The sequence below is a fragment of the Poecilia reticulata genome, linkage group LG19 (assembly GCF_000633615.1).
Source record: "Poecilia reticulata strain Guanapo linkage group LG19, Guppy_female_1.0+MT, whole genome shotgun sequence".
Taxonomy (NCBI): Eukaryota; Metazoa; Chordata; class Actinopteri; order Cyprinodontiformes; family Poeciliidae; genus Poecilia; species Poecilia reticulata.
The window spans coordinates 22671150-22689638 of record NC_024349.1 but is presented as its reverse complement, the minus strand read 5'-3'; the positions used below and the strand labels follow the sequence as shown (position 1 = coordinate 22689638).

The 18489-nt window shown below is 38.8% G+C and overlaps 1 protein-coding gene and 1 long non-coding RNA gene across 3 annotated transcripts in view; one reads left to right on the top strand and one right to left on the bottom strand.

Annotated features, from left to right (window-relative positions):
- Positions 1–5644: 5644 nt before the first annotated feature.
- LOC103481975 (ras-related C3 botulinum toxin substrate 1-like) overlaps positions 5645–18489 on the top strand; it is an 18864-nt gene continuing 6019 nt past the window's right edge. The window contains exons 1-6 of one of the 2 annotated variants that reach the window (XM_008437837.2): positions 5645–5899; positions 7665–7736; positions 7933–8050; positions 8120–8182; positions 9311–9470; positions 10793–10917. In XM_008437837.2, coding sequence (XP_008436059.1) covers positions 5862–5899; positions 7665–7736; positions 7933–8050; positions 8120–8182; positions 9311–9470; positions 10793–10917 — 576 coding nt within the window. In that variant the 5' untranslated portion in view covers positions 5645–5861. Of the gene's footprint in view, positions 5900–7664; positions 7737–7932; positions 8051–8119; positions 8183–9310; positions 9471–10792; positions 10918–15013; positions 15361–18489 lie in introns of those variants that run through there. The other variant, XM_008437836.2, reaches the window with a different exon arrangement.
- Positions 7958–18489, bottom strand: part of LOC108165647 (uncharacterized) — a 14443-nt gene continuing 3911 nt past the window's right edge. The window contains exons 2-4 of the long non-coding RNA XR_001775986.1: positions 10807–10946; positions 8636–9376; positions 7958–8066 (exon numbers count right to left, since the gene is read on the bottom strand). This is a non-coding gene — a long non-coding RNA (uncharacterized LOC108165647). The remainder of the gene's footprint in view (positions 8067–8635; positions 9377–10806; positions 10947–18489) is intronic.

Here is an 18489-nt window from a genome sequence, read left to right as displayed (position 1 = left end):
CACAGCCAGGATGAAGAAGAAACAGCACAAAGGTTCCTACAACTAGCTTTTCTACCACGCGGGATCAGAGCATTTTGTACATAGGAGGGGAAAAAAAAGAAAAAGGAGTAAATTTCCACCTAATTTTTTAGATTACTTTTAGAAATCTTCTGGAAAAAATCGAGGAAGTTTCTGAGTTTCAAAAGTCAAACATTATCAACTTTTGAAACTCAGAAATGTCCACATGTTCCATATAACATTTCTGATGAATCTGATGAATCTCAAATTTTCAACTTTTCTAGCAAATTTATAGTTTCAAGCTCAGAAATTCCCTCGTTTCTTCTAGAAAATTTCAGAGATGAGTCTCAAACTTTCCAAGTTGTTGGAGGAAATGTACTTCTTTTTAAAAACATTTGTATCTTCAATGGACCTGACACGCCGTTGCATTCTTCACTCTGTGTTCTTGCTAACCTGGAAGTGGTATTATGTCTGACTTCCATTTGAAAGATCTTCATAGATCTAAGAAAACTCAGGTCACAATCACTTAATAAATGGACTCCATTGTAAATAGAAGAATGGATTTCTCAGTTTTGGAAACTATAATTTTTCTAAACTGTAACAGGCCCATGCCTAATGCTGTCCAATGATATGAGAAAAACTAAACTAGTACAGGTTCTCTGAAGAGCCATAAATTCTGGACACTTTGTAATCGTTTTCAATACAGCAGTGTCTTTAGTGGGGGGTTTTTAAGCAAATAAAGTATTTACAAAGCTCTCTTGGATTTGTGTTTTGTTAAAATATTACAGGATTCTTCCAAAGAATATTAATTTCACATCCACACAGCAAATTTGGAAGTGTTGAATTCAACTCCTACAGAGTTGAATTCAACACTTTGAAAGTGTCTATATTGGTCCATTCTGGATGGTGTAGAAGTTACACTTTCGAAAGTGTTATTTGTGATATAGTTGAATCAACATTCACAGTAGTTGAAATTAAACACACAGTGTTGACTTACCCAACACTAGTGTATTTTGTCAAAAGTTAACACAATGAACATGTTAATCTAATACAGAATGGTGTAAAATATATATTAACATAGAAATCTGAGTTTTAAAATACTATTGGCAGGGTGTGCTGTAGTGGTGCAGGGGTTAAGCACAGCCTACATATGGAGGTTCTAGTTTTCAATGCGGCTGTCGTGGGTTCATTTCCCGGTCTTCCCCTTCTCTCATTACCCACTTTTTCTTTGGTCAATTTACTACCAAATAAAAGCCATTAGAGCAATTAAACCCCCGCCGCCCCCTGAAACTACTAGTCATCAATAATTCCCCAAATTTTAAAAGACATTAGACGACACTTAAATCTACAAAAGCACCAGCACCATTTGCAGTATATAATCTATAATCTACTTTTATTTCAAAACATCAAAAAAGGTCATACATTCATGGTACTTTGCACTGAAGGTGAAGCTTTGAAAGTTCATAGGAAGCTGCCATGGATGGTCTTGTGATCACTGATGGTGAAGTGTCTTTGGTGCTGCTCTTGTTTTCACCAACATGAAGGAGGAAGACTTCCAGCCTGGAAGGAAAAGCAGGAAATATAGCAGAAACATTAGAATAAATAAATATTTTTAAAAAGATGTGAGCAAAACTAATCAGACTCACCTGTGTGTGTGTGTCACCGTCATAGTCATTCAAATTACTCTGCCCACCCGGTTTACAAGACAAAGCATAAAAAAGTCAGAATTACTAAAGAAATTAGTCAGCTTATAGAAAAAAATGTGGACAGCATTAAAAGTCATGCCAACCTGTCTGAAGAAATGTATTGAAGTCATCATAACAGGCTTCAGTCACCAACAAAGACACACTGACAAATATAAACATTTTGGCAGTTTTTAGATGTGCCACAGGTACAAAACACCAGAGTCAAATGGCTTAAATGCCTCCTCACTGTGTAGATATGTTCTCCAGAGTCCTGCGAATCACCTAATTTTTGTATTCAGGTGTGGTGCAGCAGCGGCACATCTAACTGTTGCAGGACAGTGGCCCTCCAGGACTGGAGTTTGACACCTGTGGCTTAGATCATGACCGGGCCCAAATAATAAAGCTCATGATAATTTCATTTACAACATGGACATGCCCGCATTGCGGAGCTAACAAGTTTCACCACCACAGAGAGCGACTATGTCATTTTGAAGTCCATCTGACATAAAGTACAACAAACCAAGAGAAGAACAGAAACAAGAGGCTACTGGTCACTAATGATGAAACAACAGAAATTCAAAACATGCTAACGTTCCGTAGCTCTAGCTAGTTTGCTATTTGTTGCCAAGTGACTGATGATGACGTTGGTGACAAGCTTTACCCAGAATGCACCTGGAGTCAATAAGGACTATTAATTTGTAGTTTTGTGTGTCATAAAGTTAAATATAAGAGTGAAAATAAAGTCAGTCATGTGGCACAACATTTTATTCAATATTTTACACCCACTATGTCACTAAAATCAGTCAGTATGGTAAAGTTTTTAGCAACCTTGAGTCAACAATAGGGCACCCTACTATATAACCTACTGGGGTAGTTTGATGTGATGTAAAAGTTGGATCTGCTGCAACCCTCTCCCTATCTGTATCTAGCGATGGGCAAATGAAACCTCATGAAGCAAAGAAGCTTTCCAACCTTTTGCTTTGCATAAAGGTTCGTTACTCGATGCTTCATTCACTCACTAGTGACATCCGCTGGTGAAACTGTAACAGCCTTGTCACTCAGTTGGATCATACTTACAAAAATTGTCACAAAGATTTCATCAAACTCATGTTTAGTAACAGGAGAATCAGTGAAACCACATTTAATTGTCATATGTTTTAATTATTAAAATGATTTGTAGCTAATCTAATCCTGGTATATATTTAACATCAGTGGTTGTGTTGGGGTTTCATTTATGTCATAGACAGATTTGACAATAAAGACATTTGATGTTTTAGTGTCTTGGGAGTGCAGTGCCTGTTGGGGTATTCACTTTTTCTTGGACTTCTAATTGGCTTTGATCCCTTATATTTGGCTGCATGTTGAATTTTAGTCTTTCAACAGCATTAAATCTGTTTCTGGTGTGCAGTACTGATATGTCTTTACTAATCAGACTACAAATAATAGTGGAACTTTGCAGAAGGTGAGAAATTGGGAGTTGGAGGGGTTAATTATTTTATTTAAGAAGAATTTTATTGATTGTCTCAAAGTATTCCCAGATGTCAGAGATTTTCCTCTTGCTGGCTCCATTTCAGACAATCAAGTTTATTTGTGTAGCACGTTTCAGCAATAATGCAGTTCAAAGAGAATTACATCACATAATCACAAAAAATATAAAGTCATAAAAAAAACCATAATCTACAATTGAGAAAACCAGTAACAAACATTACATTGTGATGAGTGCCATCATCAATACACATCAAATATGTTGGTCAATGTTCATTTTATTTTAGCCACTGAAGACAAATATTCTCCTCTGATACGCGACCAAATGGACAACAACCAATGACACAGCACACTCACCGCGTTTTTATTTTGAAAACCTTCACGCAAAAAGAAGCAGTCACGTGATCCAGGTGATGCGAGGCATCGTTTGTTGCCTGTCACGTGGTTTTCAGCAAGACGACACAAGCCTAGAAGCGGGGCTTCATCGGACACGCCCCGTTTTTACTCGGTACAAGCCTGGAAGCCTGGCTTCAGGGAAGGAGCTACAGGTAGTGATGGGCTATCTGATAGCCCATCACTACCTGTAGCTCCTTCCCTGAAGTGACGTCACAAATATGTTATAATTGTGGAAGGAACCAGACTGAGTTGCTGTTGGTGTTAATTTAGAAATAAACATTTTACAGGATTGCTTTGTATTTAACTCTTTGGAACTCTTTAACACTCACTAACACTCATGTTGTTGAATTAACACTGTATTTTTAACATACAACATTTACACTGGAAATCTAACACTTTTGAATTGGCTGTGTGGATTAAGAAAAGTGCACTATGATAGAAAACAATGAAAAATCAACATGTAGTGTTGTAGAGACCAAGTCCAGAGCAAGACTGGAGTGTATCGAGATCAAGACAAGACCAAGACTTTTAGACCAAGACCAGCATGACACAATAAAATGTGAAATATTATCAAAATTGCTTCTCAAATTGATCTGAAAGATTCACATTCCCATCAAAACACCCAGAAATAAATGTAACCAATATAATTATCAATTGAAACTCTGTATTCTGTTTTGACAGAGGTCTCATGCCATTCCTAAAAACATAAAGCCCTGGGCGTTTGCCCATGTCAGAAACCACAACTGTCTGCACCTTTAAACATAGCAATTAATTCAATGCAGTAGTGGTAAACACTGAACTACGAACACTGACCAAGGAGCAACAAGCAAGAAGCAGCCAAGCAGGAGCGCCCCTGACTTTCTCTCCTGCTGCATGAAGCCAGGCAGCACAGCACTGTAACGTCTGCCACCATGACAGGTGACGAAATCAAAGAGCATTGAGCATGCTCTGTGTGCTCTTATGTTCCTGTGTTTCATTTATTCACTGATTTTATATATATATAAATATATAATATATATATAATATTTTTCTTCAGCTGTTTGCACACCACATAACTTACAGTGTGAAAAACTGTTTGTCCTTTTCCTGATTTCCTTTTTTTTCTCCCATAATAACACCTTCATTTAAAAACTGCATTCTGTGTTTGCTTGTTTGAGACAATGAAGTGGGACAAACATGGAAAAACAGGAAATCAGGAAGGGAAGAAACACTTTTTCACACCATTGGAGCTCAGGTCTTAGAAGGCTTTATTAATGCTTGGATCAACAAACATGATTTGATGTTATTCTGAACTTGCACATAGCAAATACAGAATAATATCAAAGTTTTGTTTATTTTAGGTCTGTTTTATCTTTACAAAAGGAGGCAGCCCTGCTGGAGACTCGACTTCATCAAAGTGCATTCTTAAAAGGGCTGTATCATGTGTTTTCCAGGCACATAATGATATTTTATAACACAATTAAGAAAGTATGTAACCTTCAAATGTTAAGTCAAATATGACTTAAAAGAAATTTGACTCTATAATTTAGCACGTTGGAATTGGGCCTCTGTCTCTTTAAAAACTCTTGCTCTTTCTGAAAGTCCGTCTTCAGCAAGTCATCACAACATGGCTCCTCTGTTAACCCTTTAACTATGTTTTTACCAGAGTTGCACTAAGAAGTAGCTCGTACAATGAGCTCAGCACATGTAGCAGTTCCACCGGGTGTTTGCTAATTTCTGTTGGCTAGTCTGAAGGAGCTAAAGTGAGGGAGCTGTAGGTCACAGCTGGACTGTGAGGCAGAAGCTCTAAAGTTAGAAAACTGCAGCTCAGAGGAGGAGCTTCGTCCTAAAAAGGCAGAGCTAGATTCACACAGGCACAGCTGAATGGTTGCCATGGAGATTAAAGGATTTCTCAAATATTTATTAACGAATCAAGGCAACACTCCAGGTGTGTTTTTCATGAAGGAATTATGACATCTCGCAAAGCTCAAAAACATTGAGTTTACTCAACACTGCCCCTTTGATGAGCATCACAGTTCAATGCTTGTCAGACATTTTGCTTTGTTCTGCGAACTGTGCAGACATCTGCATGAATGAAATTCTTTCCAAAAGACAACACCTGAGCAAGATTCCAGAGATAAATCAGGGTGTTGTTCCTGGTACTGGAGAGGAAGTCCAATAATTGGTGCTGCAGTCTCTCGTCCTGAAGCAGAGCATGGATGAGTCTCTCCAGAAGCTTTTCCTCCGGTTGCTTCGCGTTTAGGACAACAGATTCCTGTTCATCCTCCTTTTGTCCAGGCGACCTGCTCGCTGTGTCTGATGCAAAATTCCATTAAGTGTGTGGTGGTGGGGGATGGGTAAGTGACTTTTCAGTTTTCCCTTCTCACCTATATTTCCCTTCTCATAATGTATTTTAACAAAAAAACAAACATGGCCAACAGAAGCCGTTTTTCCCCCTCTCTAATATTTACTTTAAAAATCAAACTAGTTTGTATGTAAACCATAACCAGATAAAGGCAAAGAAAATGGTTCTCATATCAAATAATCACAAAGCAGCTCACATTAGTGTAAAATGTTGTATTTTTTGTCTTTATTAGACATTAAAGTGTCATTTCTGATTATTTTCTGATATAAAAGAGCCAGACAGAGAAAGAAAAGGCTGATTAAATTGTTTTCTGGGTCACAAAATAGCGCTCATGAAAACAGTTCCACCAGTCCAAACTAGTTTATCCTCATGTTGTACAGTCATGGTGGAACAGGTTTTTTCACTTGCTGGAGGTGCCAGGCTGAACATTAATAGACACCATTACCTGTGGCTCTTTACAAACATATTTTATATGTTTTTATCAGGTTAGGTGAGCAACATCAGCTGCAGCAACGTTTTCAGTGACGACTGTACACCTTTATTTATAAGAAAAATATTCAACTTCAAAAGAAAGATTTTAAATACCTTCACTTTTTCTTACTCTTCTTGTTTGGAACTAGTGGCCTTTAATGACGGGACTCAGACAGGAAGTAGGCAGACAGAAGGTCCAGTCGGTTCTGTACTGCAGCAGTTACTGTCACTGTTCCCTTACAGCAAGCGATAGTGAAAGTGTACAATAATAATCAGGTTATTTTCATGCTTTTTGTGAGGAAGCATATTTTACATTTGTGGCCAAACTCAAATAAAAATGTAATCCCCTCTTTATCATGGACATAAACCTAAACAACATTCAATCTCCTAAACCTCAGCAGGTTTAGGAGATTAAATGTTCTCCTACATCTTAGCGTTTTCTGGGACTCTGCTCTTCTTGACTCAGATCTCAGAAGTTCCTCCTTGAAAAAACGAAAGTCATGGTTGCAGTTTGGTCTTGACTTTCGGCAGTTATTTCCTCTTTGATCCCTTGGTACAGTTTTGAGATTTGGTACCGCTGACCTTTCTGGGCTTGAATGTCCCACAGAGTCTTGACCCGGTTCTTTCTCAACCTTACTTTGGATTGTTTACCACTCTGACTGTGGGACTTCCAGGCCATTTCCTTTGGCTTAGCATGTAAAACTTTGGACATAGCAACAGTATGTTTCTTAATCACATAGCGCTAGCATAAGACAGAGGCCATGTTTTCCTATCTTGGTGATGATCTTACCTCTTAGGTCATCTGCCGTCTTTCACAGCCCCTCATTGGTGTTTGGTACCAGTTTGTGGATGGTAGAGATTATAACATATCCTGGTTATAACAGAAACCAAAAAGCAGACATTTGAACAATAGGTCAGAAATTATTTTCAGTGCGAATCTAGAAATTTTGGAGTTTTGAAGACTTTTATTAATTATTCCTGCACTGTGCTATGCTAGTCTGTCCATTGCAAAAACTGTTTCACTTCCAGCACAGCCTGGGCTCTCTCCTCTTGACTCGGACCAACCAGCGAAGTTGAAGTTGTGAACAATGATATTGGTTTGCTGTGCTGCTTTAGAATTGTCTGTAGTTTTAGCAATCGTTTCTCAACAACCCAAATGCTTTGGATAAAGAGAAGTGCAGTAGAAGATGCTGGTTTTTGCTAGGCTAGTGTTGCTCTTGTTTGTATTATCTAAATGTGCTTCATATTGAACAGTTGGTCTTCTTGTCTTCTCTCTGCCTCCTCAGGGCTGTGGGTAAAACATGTCTGCTCATCAGCTACACCACCAATGCCTTCCCAGGAGAATACATCCCCACAGTGTAAGTACCACACGGAACAAACAGCGCCAACTAGTGACCAGATGTGGTCATGTTCAACTGTAATGTAGAGTCCGGATTATTAAAGACAATGTGCAGATTTTAATGTCTTTAATATCTTTATTGTTTTTGTGTTGTACGTGGTGAAATGTCACAACCAAGATAAGTCGGTTTATTTCTGAAAACTCTTCCCCTTCAGATTTGATAATTATTCTGCCAGTATGCTACTGGATGGGAAACCAGTGTCCCTGGGTCTGTGGGACACAGCAGGACAGGAGGACTACGACAGACTCAGACCTCTGTCCTACCCTCAGACGGTGGGTTTACATACATCTGCAAGAGAGCACAGACAAACAACTAAGTTTATTCTTTCTTTCCCTTCTTAGGATGTGTTCCTGGTCTGCTTTTCAGTGGTCAGTCCAGCTTCTTATGAAAACGTCCGTACCAAGGTAAGACCCTGCAACGTCAACTGGTTACACCAGAGCTGATTATGTATTTACTTTTATATTTGCATTACTATATGTTCCTACAGAAATGACCTAAATGAATAAATGAAGTTCTACATATAATAGAAATTCGTATAATGTGACATTTTGACATATCGGAGGTTTTCATGGAATTTGCAAATGCAGTAAATGCATTTCATATATGTTTTGAATATAGACATCGTAAACATACTGGTTTTACAAACAATAAAATCTCAACAGTTTTGTTTCTTTCCACTGTGAAACGTTTACCTAAAACAACTAAAGTACCAAAAGTATAAATTTTTTGATTTGAGAAACAGTTTTAAAGCATAAAGCTCAAGTATTGATAGGTTAGTATTGATCCATACATCAACCTTTGAGAGCATTTGGGTCTTTTCCTTCATTTTTGGAGATCGGTAATTGGCCGATACTTACAAGTGAAGCTGATATCATCCATCAATCTTTTCTTCCTGAGCAATGGTCTAAAAATCAGCCACTGTCCTCTTCTGCTCGTCTGTCAGAAAGGTTTGACTGATTGACCCACCAGGTCATGCCTGCATGTTTAACAATAATCACAGCACTGTCACCAACTCACCGACTTATTTTCTTTCATTTCAGACCGAAAACTGATCTACCAAAATTAGAATTGGCAGGCCAGTGTTCTTAAAGAGCAGTAATTGGCGATCGGTCAGAAAACAGCAGCCCGTACACCCCCACTCCTGGTTCTAGTTTACTCTGCATTTATAGAAGCAGAACCAAACATGGACAAACAGCATTCAGCTTCTATGCACCACAAATCTGGAATAAACTACCAGAAATATTCAAAACAGCTGAAACACTGACTTCCTTTAAATCACGGCTCAAAACCCACCAGCTTAGAGTTTCTTCAATAAATAATTACCAAATCATTGATTCATTCATATATTTGATGTATATTCGGTGATGGTACATTTAGTTATGGTCTCATGTTTTCATCATGTGAAGCACTTTGATCCGTCTTGCTGCTGAAATGTTCTATATTAATAAGACATTGCTAAAGAACGAAAGGAAACAGATCCTGCTGCTGTCGTGTCAGTTGGTCTGAAAACATCCTGCTGGCTGTTCCTGCAGTGGAGTGTGGAGCTGAAGCACCACTGCCCCAACACCCCCATGATCCTGGTGGGCACCAAGTCTGACCTGAGGGACGACAAGGACATGATTGAAAAGCTGAAGGAGAAGGACCTCTGTCCCGTCACCTACCCCGAGGGTTTGGCCTTGACCAAGGAAATAGGTCAGTCGTCCAGTCCACACATGCACCAACACATGTTCAGCATTAAAACATTTAAAACATGAGTTTAGAGTGACTTTTCTTTTTAAAAAATTGGTTAGTTTGAGTGTAGCAAGAAGTGTGCATAGATTCAGTGTTCACTGCAGTATAAATCATGTACTTATTTCAATTCATTTTGGAGATTATTACTCAGAACTATTCAAATGTTTATTAGTCATACGTAATAAAAATCCAAAACCCAAAATGTAGTTTCTCAGAAAATGTTAATGCTATATAAGAGAAATACAATGTTATGCTATGGCCTGTGCACTCATGAGGAAGACGTGTGACCTAACACCTCAGAACAGTTCTGTGTCCAACCGTATTAATAGGAAGTTTAAAATGTAACAGGCAAAAATAGACAAGCAACAGGAATTCCTGCAGAATTAAGAAGATCGTGAAGCAAATTTAAGAGTTTGAAGGCGTGGCCTGGGCTGGACTCCACCACACACCAGCTGCATTTCCATTACAAATCAGCGCAAATATTTGTCTATATTCTGCTAATGTTGAAGAAAAGATAGTTTCACAATTGTAGTGTTTGCGTTAAATAAGAAATTAAATTAAAATCACACATGAATAAGCTTGTTCATACAATAAGTCATTGCAAATCTTGGCAGGGATGGATTGAAATTGTTACATGAGATATATTCATAATTCAGCCATCATTATCTATCAGCCAATCAGAGGAGGTGCCGGCGTCTTATTCAGGCATCATCGGCCATTTTACAGATTTTACAACTCTGTAAGAGTTGTGTTCAAACTTACTGATGCTGTGGGAGTTCTGGTGGAGTCAGCTGAACGATGGGAAAACAGACAAAAAACATCATCTTGATACCACTTCCTGTCGTCTTCTTTGTCATCTTTGCCAGTAGTAACATCCGGCTGTTGATCACGTGACTCGTGTGATGCAAAAAAAGTGTTTCTGTTGCAGTTTTGCAAAATACATCTGTTTGTATACAGCTGAAAAACCACCTCATCCTAGAACCAAAACAACATTTTTTTTAGAAATCGGTGTGTTTCCATTAAGCAAATGTATTTTTGCAACTTCAGCTTGCGCAATTTGATGGTTAATAGAAACTCAGCTACAGGTTTGTGTTAGGTCGAGAGAGTGATGTGCAAAGACTTTCATTGTTTAAAGTTGAGTTACTGAAGTAGATCAACTCTTAGGTGATGATATTCAAACTTACTGAGATGCACATGTCATTTGAAAACTTGATTTGACACAGAAGGATAAAGCATTCTGGAAATACAATGGACATGTTTTCCTTGTTCTTGCCTCAAACTAGGTGCGATGAAATACCTGGAGTGCTCGGCTCTGACGCAGCGCGGCCTCAAGACCGTGTTTGACGAAGCCGTCAGGGTGGTGATGTGTTCTGTGACCGCTCCCAACCAGAAGGTCAAGAAGAAGTGCGCCGTGATATAGTGAGATCCACAGAGCTGCTGTTACAAGAATACACTGTCAATCAACCAGCATTTCTCAGACAGTCAGACTCAATACAAAGTGATCAATTACAGATACACAAGCAACACCCAAATAATCCTCTGAAAACCCAATCACTACTGTAGCTTTAACTCTAGGTTCCACCCTCTGACCTTTCTCAGAAGACGTAGGAAAGGTCTGCAAGGTTCTTGGGCTATGAGCAAATCTCATAAACAGGTTGGTGTAGAGCATAGGAGACTCATAATGTGACCTTTCACCTTCCCTAACTACCTCCACCCAATAAGTGCTTTGAATATCCGTGGATACTATTAGCGGTCTTGCGAATCTTAAATGTAATAATATTTTTATGAACCTGAAGTGATCTCTTCTCTTAGTATTGTCTGAATATCTGTCATACTATCTGAATATGAAGGATCATCTCATTATGTTTTCTTATAAATAGTAATTATCCATATTTGTTTGTAAATTAAAATAGTGATTAATGCTTTAAACTCTGAGGTGAGTTTGTGTTTTTATTCAGTCAAATGGTTTCATGTTTGAAGCCTTTCATGTGACAGAGAGCTTGTCTGCATTCCCCATCTCTGAATGAGTCAAACACCTGTAAATAAAATGTTTCTTTTTTCTTATTGGCTGCGTGTTTCCTCCGGCTGGTTCTGATTGGCTGATCAATCCCATGACATATATATCCAGAATCTCTTGGCTCAGAGTCAACTTAGCAACAATCCTTTGCTCTGAGCTCAGGAAATCTGTTAGTGATGAATGTTTTTGTTGGCACTGTACATTTTGCTGTTTGTCGCACATGAAAAGTTTGTTTCCTGTTGTTGATCGTGTGACTGATGTCATGCGAAAAATGTGTTCCTATTGCTGTCTTGGGAAAACGTCATCCTAGTGCCAAAAAACTCATCGAATGAGTTGTTTCGAAATTGTTATGTTTCAATCAACCAAATTTATTTTTGACATGTGGTTTGATAGCTGTTGATACAAGCACTATGACACAAACATGGGACTGCTGTTCTGTCCAGGTTGTCTATGTCGAGTTTATTGATGTCTGTCCCCATCAAATAAACTTAAATGAATTAATATGTTAAATTGTGCGGTTACACGGTCCATGGAAACACAGCAACAGAGCATTTCTTCGCTGTTTGTCAGTCAGTTACAAAACCAAGATAGGATTCTGTCCAAACACCCAAAGCATGAACCAGAGGAAACCAGTCCCTCCCTGCTGCACACAAGTATCTTTAATCCCTGTTTGTCCAGCTGCTGTGCTGGGAATTTCCCAGTAAGCAACCCAGGAGATGAGCATCAGAACTCCAGGTTTAGAGGCAGTCTGGTTCATTGACACAAGATCCAGACCACAGTAAGGCCTTCTTCTTTTTCTAATGTGTTTTCCTGGTGCCAGTGAAATTGACTAAGGTGGCTCTGAAACTTGAAATGTTTCCTTTTCTCTTCCTTCTTGCATTGAAGAGGGGAGACGTCTAGTCAGTGTTCAAATTTAGTGCCTTTCCTTATTCTCCTGAAGGACCATTAAACTTTACATAAATGTTAACTTAATGTTCAATAACTTCATTTTCTTGTTCTTAAAGGTTCCTATCTCTAATAGTGGTTTGTGGAATTTTTTTTGCAATATTTTTTTTTCCCCGTGTTTTTTATTGGAATCTTTTGAAAATAAGCCGTAGCGTAATGTTCACTAAATCCTTTTTGATCACATAAATTGTGCTTTCTGTAGTATTTTTCATGTAATTCTGATGGAAGTGTGATCATATTACTGATGCTGAATAAATCTTCAGTCTGAGACTTCTTCAGAAATTCTCCTTGCTCGTTTAAATCTGTTATAAAGATCATTCAACAGGTCAATAGGTTTTTATGTGTCTGTTTTATCTTATATTTATGTTCTATCTTTTTAAAAAAACCTTCACTATTCTTGAGTTGGATAAACAAGAATTTCAATGTGCTTATACTAAATCTGTACAAATGGTAATAAATTCTGTTCTGAGAAACAAATTGATCCTGTTTCGTAGACTTCTGATAGATTATTCAAATAATTAACCACTGAAAACACATTATTCTAAATTCAAAGGTAGCCAATGCTGAGCTGACTGGATGTTCTTCACCTCCACATTCCCTCCAGACATCTGACCTGTGATGGTACATTCTTCTCTCATTCAGCGTCCATTACAGAGACATGGACGTGGTCAGTTATGACCTTTAAACGTGTTTTTGGATAGATGTGTTCAGTTTCACCTTTCACCAGCTGGAATGCTGCCTGAGATGTGGAATAAATTAATACTTTTAGCAGAACCTGTCAGAGCAACAGGAAGGAGGCGACACAGTCTGAAAAAGCAACGCATCATCTTCCCGCGTGAAGAGATTCGAGAACAGATAGAAAATGTTGCAAATCTACTCCTATGTTTTTGGACTCAAACAAACCGCAACAAACCGTTTTTCCACAAAAATCACGGAACAGTTGACCTTCCCAAGTTTGTCTAACCGACCCAAAGTTGCTCCAAGAGCACAGTAAAAGATTAAACAGAATCGAGAACAACTTCTCACTTGACTCCGTTCACAACAACTCTGAGAAAACAGACGGAGGCAAAACGACATGCTGCTTTAGGTAACACAGCAAAACACAGCAGAAGGTTCGCCTGTACAAAAACAAGCACAGTGGCCTTGTCAAAGTCTGGGCTAAAATCTAATTGTCTTATTTCGCAGAAGTGAGGGTTTAGTTCTTGTTTGACATTCATCTTGGTGTACTATCTGCTCAATCTTCACGAATCAAAAATAAACCAGTCACTCCTGATCATCAGCAGTGACACATGAACATAATTCCAGACATTCATCAAAGTGTTTCTGCTTAAGAGAGAGGAAGTCTAAAAAAAGCACAAGAAAAAAAAAAAAGATGCTTGATGTTTAAAACTGGTCAGACCTCAACGGATCTGCAGCTCTGGCTACGGAGAGGCGGAGTTATAACAAAACTGACTTTAGGGCTGAAAACAAATTTACAAATAAACCCAATTATTTTGATTTTGTCAAATTTAATTAACAATAAGTGGGCAGTTTGATCCAAAATATTGATAATGTTGATAAGGTATCAGATCCATACTAGAACGGTAGGATCGTTACTTTAGTTTCAGATTCCCTCTCAAATGTATTTATTTTTTTTATTCATAGAATTGTAGTTTCTCAGCTCCGCCTCTAAAAGGTTGTGATTTGCTCTCAGATGATAATATCTTTTGCACTTTATTTAGGAAAATTTACACACAAATTTGTTCTGTTTTCTATTGTTTCTATGAATTATATTAATATTGTATTAAAGTATTTTGTATAAACTTTCTCCAATTTCTATTCTAGATTTTAAGAAAATAATTGAAAGGGGAAGGGGAGACACAAAAACATCTAAAGGTCAGAAGTTTGATGATTTATCGAATTTTAAAAATAAAAGTGTCGATATGTGTATTGGCAATACTGCCAATCCGACACCTGGGTGTCGGATCAATATCAAAATATAGTCACACACTTCTAGTGAGCCATGGATCTTTTTTTTTCATCTCACAATTGTACAGTAATTTGTGTTGGTCTGTCTTGTTTAAGTCCAAAGGAGTTTGTGCGTGAAACATGACAAATGTGAAACATTTCAGCAGGTCTGAATTCTTCTGTAAGACTTCACACATCTGTAACTGTAGTTTGACTATAGTGGTTGAAACCTTCCTGTTGGCTACTGCACAAAAACTCTCTCACAAAAGAACCACAAGCCTTGACAAACGTTCCTTCCAGTTTTAGATAAAAGGAAGACTTTCAGTTATGATGCATTTTATAGCTTTTAATAAGAACTAGATTTTTGGGGTATTAATTTCACAAAATCATTTATCACTGGCTTTTTCATCTGAACTCATTCATTAAAATAAAATCTTTCACATTTCGCACCATCGGAACTCGTTCCTCTGTGAATCAGACAGGTAAGGCCGAACCACGCCTGTCAGATAAGAGCCATATAATTTTATTAGTAATGCAACACGAATGCGCCACCGCCCTCTGGAGACGTGTATGGCAGGCCGTTTTAGCATAAAACCTGCTTGGTCCGTCTTTCATTCGGCTTCGTCTGATTTACATTTTTGATATCTAAATAAAATACTTTTTGACGAAGCACAACTGCATTTTAATTATCCTGAGGGATAATTTTGCACAACTGCATCTACATTCTGGTGTCTAACATTATCAGAATTTTTGATATCAGGCAATTTGACCGTTCAAAATTTCTTTCGAGGTGACGAACATGTCATGATTTGTGGTTGTTGAGGTGAGGGAGGACGCAGGCAGACCCAGGTTGAAGTGATGAATGATTTAATTAAATATCCACAGAACGGAACAACAGGCAGCACGAGGTTACACAACGAGGATCCGACACAAAGACAACAGGTGAGACTAAATACACTGGCAGTGGCGCAACTACACATTATTTAGGTGGATGCGAAAACATAAATCGGCGCCCCCCATCACCCCCACCCCCACGGGAAGGAACGTCAGGGTGAGGGAGCGACACTCCCCCCCTAGGCGACGATACATGAAGGGTAAAACTCGCTACATTTGCCTCGTTTTGTGCGCGAGGTGAAGGAGCGTAAAGCCCCCTCCAGACTGGGTTTTTTGCGCCCCCTCTGGTGCTGCGCCCCTATGCGTTGCATACCCTGCATACCCACTTTTTGCGCCACTGTACACTGGGAGGGTAATCAAAGAAACGAGACACAGCTGGGAACAATCAGGACGACACAGAGACTCACAGGGGAAACAGGACACAGAAAACCTCAAAATAACAGAAAAACACAGATCACCACAGAACATTTATGTTTCAGATAGTCAGTAATTGCAAATATCTTGAATTGGAACCTCCGTACAACTTAATGGTACATCTTCATTTATGTTAGTCAGAATGCAATGAGAGACGTCTTAATTAAATAAAATGTCTGGTCATAAACCAATTTCAAATATCTGGAACGTAAGAGTGGCGACGCTAATTTTACGTTAAAACCACCTGCCATAACCTTCTTTATCCCCATAAGCACAGCCTACATATGAAGGCTCTAATTTTCAATGCGGCTGTCGTGGGTTCGCTTCCCGGTCTTCCCCTTCTCTCATTACCCACCTTTCTGTCAATTCACTCCAAAATAAAAGTCAGTAGAGCAAATAAAACTTATGTTCCCCCAGAAACTACTGGCCATCAAAAATCTCCAAATTCATTTTAAGACATTAGATGCTACAAAAACACCAGCACCATTCGCAGAACATATTATACTTTTATTTCAAAACATCAAACAGCACCGACAGCAATATACAACAAAGGTCATACATTCATGGTACTTTGCACTGAAGGTGAAGCTTTAAAGGTTCATTGGAAGCGGCCATGGGTGGTCTTGTAGTCACAGATAGTGAAGTGTCTTTGGTGCTGCTCTTGTTTTCACCAATATGAAGGAGGAAGACTTCCAGTCTGGAAAGAAAAACAAGAAATATAGCAGAAACATTAGGATAATAAATATTTTAAAAAGTAGTGTGAGCAAAACTAATCAGACTCACCTGTGTGTGTGTCACCGTCATAGTCATTCAAATTACTCTGCCCACCCGGTTTACAAGACAAAGCATAAAAAAGTCAGAAATAATTACTAAAGAAATTAGTCAGCTTATAGAAAAAAATGTGGACATCATTAAAAGTCGTGCCAACCTGTCTGAAGAAATGTGTTGAAGTCATCATAACAGGCTTCAGTCACCAACAAAGACACACTGACAAATATAAACATTTTGGCAGTTTTTAGATGTGYCACAGGTACAAAACACCAGAGTCAAATGGCTTAATTCCCTCCTCATTGTGTAGAAATGTTCTCCAGAGTCCTGCTAATCACCTAATTATTGTATTCAGGTGTGGTGCAGCAGCGGCACATCTAACTGTTGCAGGACAGTGGCCCTCCAGGACTGGAGTTTGACACCTGTGGCTTAGATCAAGCCAATGGTCCAGAACAGCCACTCCCCCGTTTTGCAGTCTACAGCCAAAAACTTAAAGGAAACGACCACGTAGCTAAATATGTTAACTCAAATGGCCTCCAGATTTTCCTGACAGTTTTAATGTTCGGTTAAGATAATAAACAGTCATATATACCGTGATATCCAAACAAATAAACGTACGTTAAGCAAACTATGTATATGAATCCATACTTTTGCGTAAACGAAAAATTAATGCCTCCATAAGAAATAGTCAAAAACATGATCATTTTAACATGGAACTTACCATGTTATAATAAGCTCCAGACAAGACGTCATACTGCTGCCTCCGCTCCTCAGCCAAACATGTGACGCAGTAGCGGAACATGACGGCGTCGGCCGGGGGGCGGGGCTAATGACCGGGCCCAAATAATGAAGCTCATGATAATTTAACTTTACAACATGGACATGCCCGCATTGCGGAGCTAACAAGTTTCACCACCACAGAGAGCGACTATGTCATTTTGAAGTCCATCTGACATGAAGTACAACAAACCAAGAGAAGAACAGAAACAAGAGGCTACTGGTCACTAATTCAAAACATGCTAACGTTCCGTAGCTCTAGCTAGTTTGCTATTTGTTGCCAAGTGACTGATGATGACGTTAGTGACAAGCTTTACCCAGAATGCACCTGGAGTCAATAAGGACGATTCATTTGTAGTTTTGTGTGTCATAAAGTTAAATATAAGAGTGAAAATAAAGCCAGTCATGTGGCACAACATTTTATTCAATATTTTACACCCACTATGTCACTAAAATCAGTCAGTCTGGTAAAGGTTTTAGCAACCATGAGTCAACTGTGGGGCACCCTACTATATAAGCTATCTAAATCAACAGTAGACTGAGTGTTGAGTTAGAAATCAACACTGGATAGGATCCATCTCAAACAAAAACAAGGTCTCCTAACAGCTCCCATATCAATGAATGCTTTGTTCCCTCCTTCTCTAATTGACTCTGCTTTCCATGCCTGGGCAAATAAAGGGATAAGGACTGTAGGAGACCTGTTCAAAGACGGGCATCTTGTGTCCTTTCAACAGCTGCAGGAATCATTTGGCGGAGTTTTGTTAAAAAACACTTCTCACAGACACTCCAGTTGGATTGACGAGTGCCTGGAGGTGGACCCCAAGCAGAGAGGGGCCACATCGAAGGTATACGCATTAATTCATACAGTGGCTGCACCCTCATTAGACAAAATTAAAGAACAGTGGCAGCTGGAGATGAGATTGAGAATAACTGAGTTAGAGTGGCAGCAGGCAGCAAGGCTTATTCATGATTCATCAATATGTATCAGACATGGTTTAATACAATTTAAGGTGGTTCAYAGACTTCATTTGTCAAACAGTAAACTCGCAAAGTTGTTTCCAGGATTGGATGAGGCGTGCCCAAGATGTAAAAGCGAGAAAGGCACTCTTGGTCATATGTTCTGGGAATGCCAAAAACTGCAGACCTTCTGGAGAGCTATCTTTAAGACCCTGTCAGAAGCGTGGATTATTAATATTCCGCCGAACCCTCTTTCTGCAA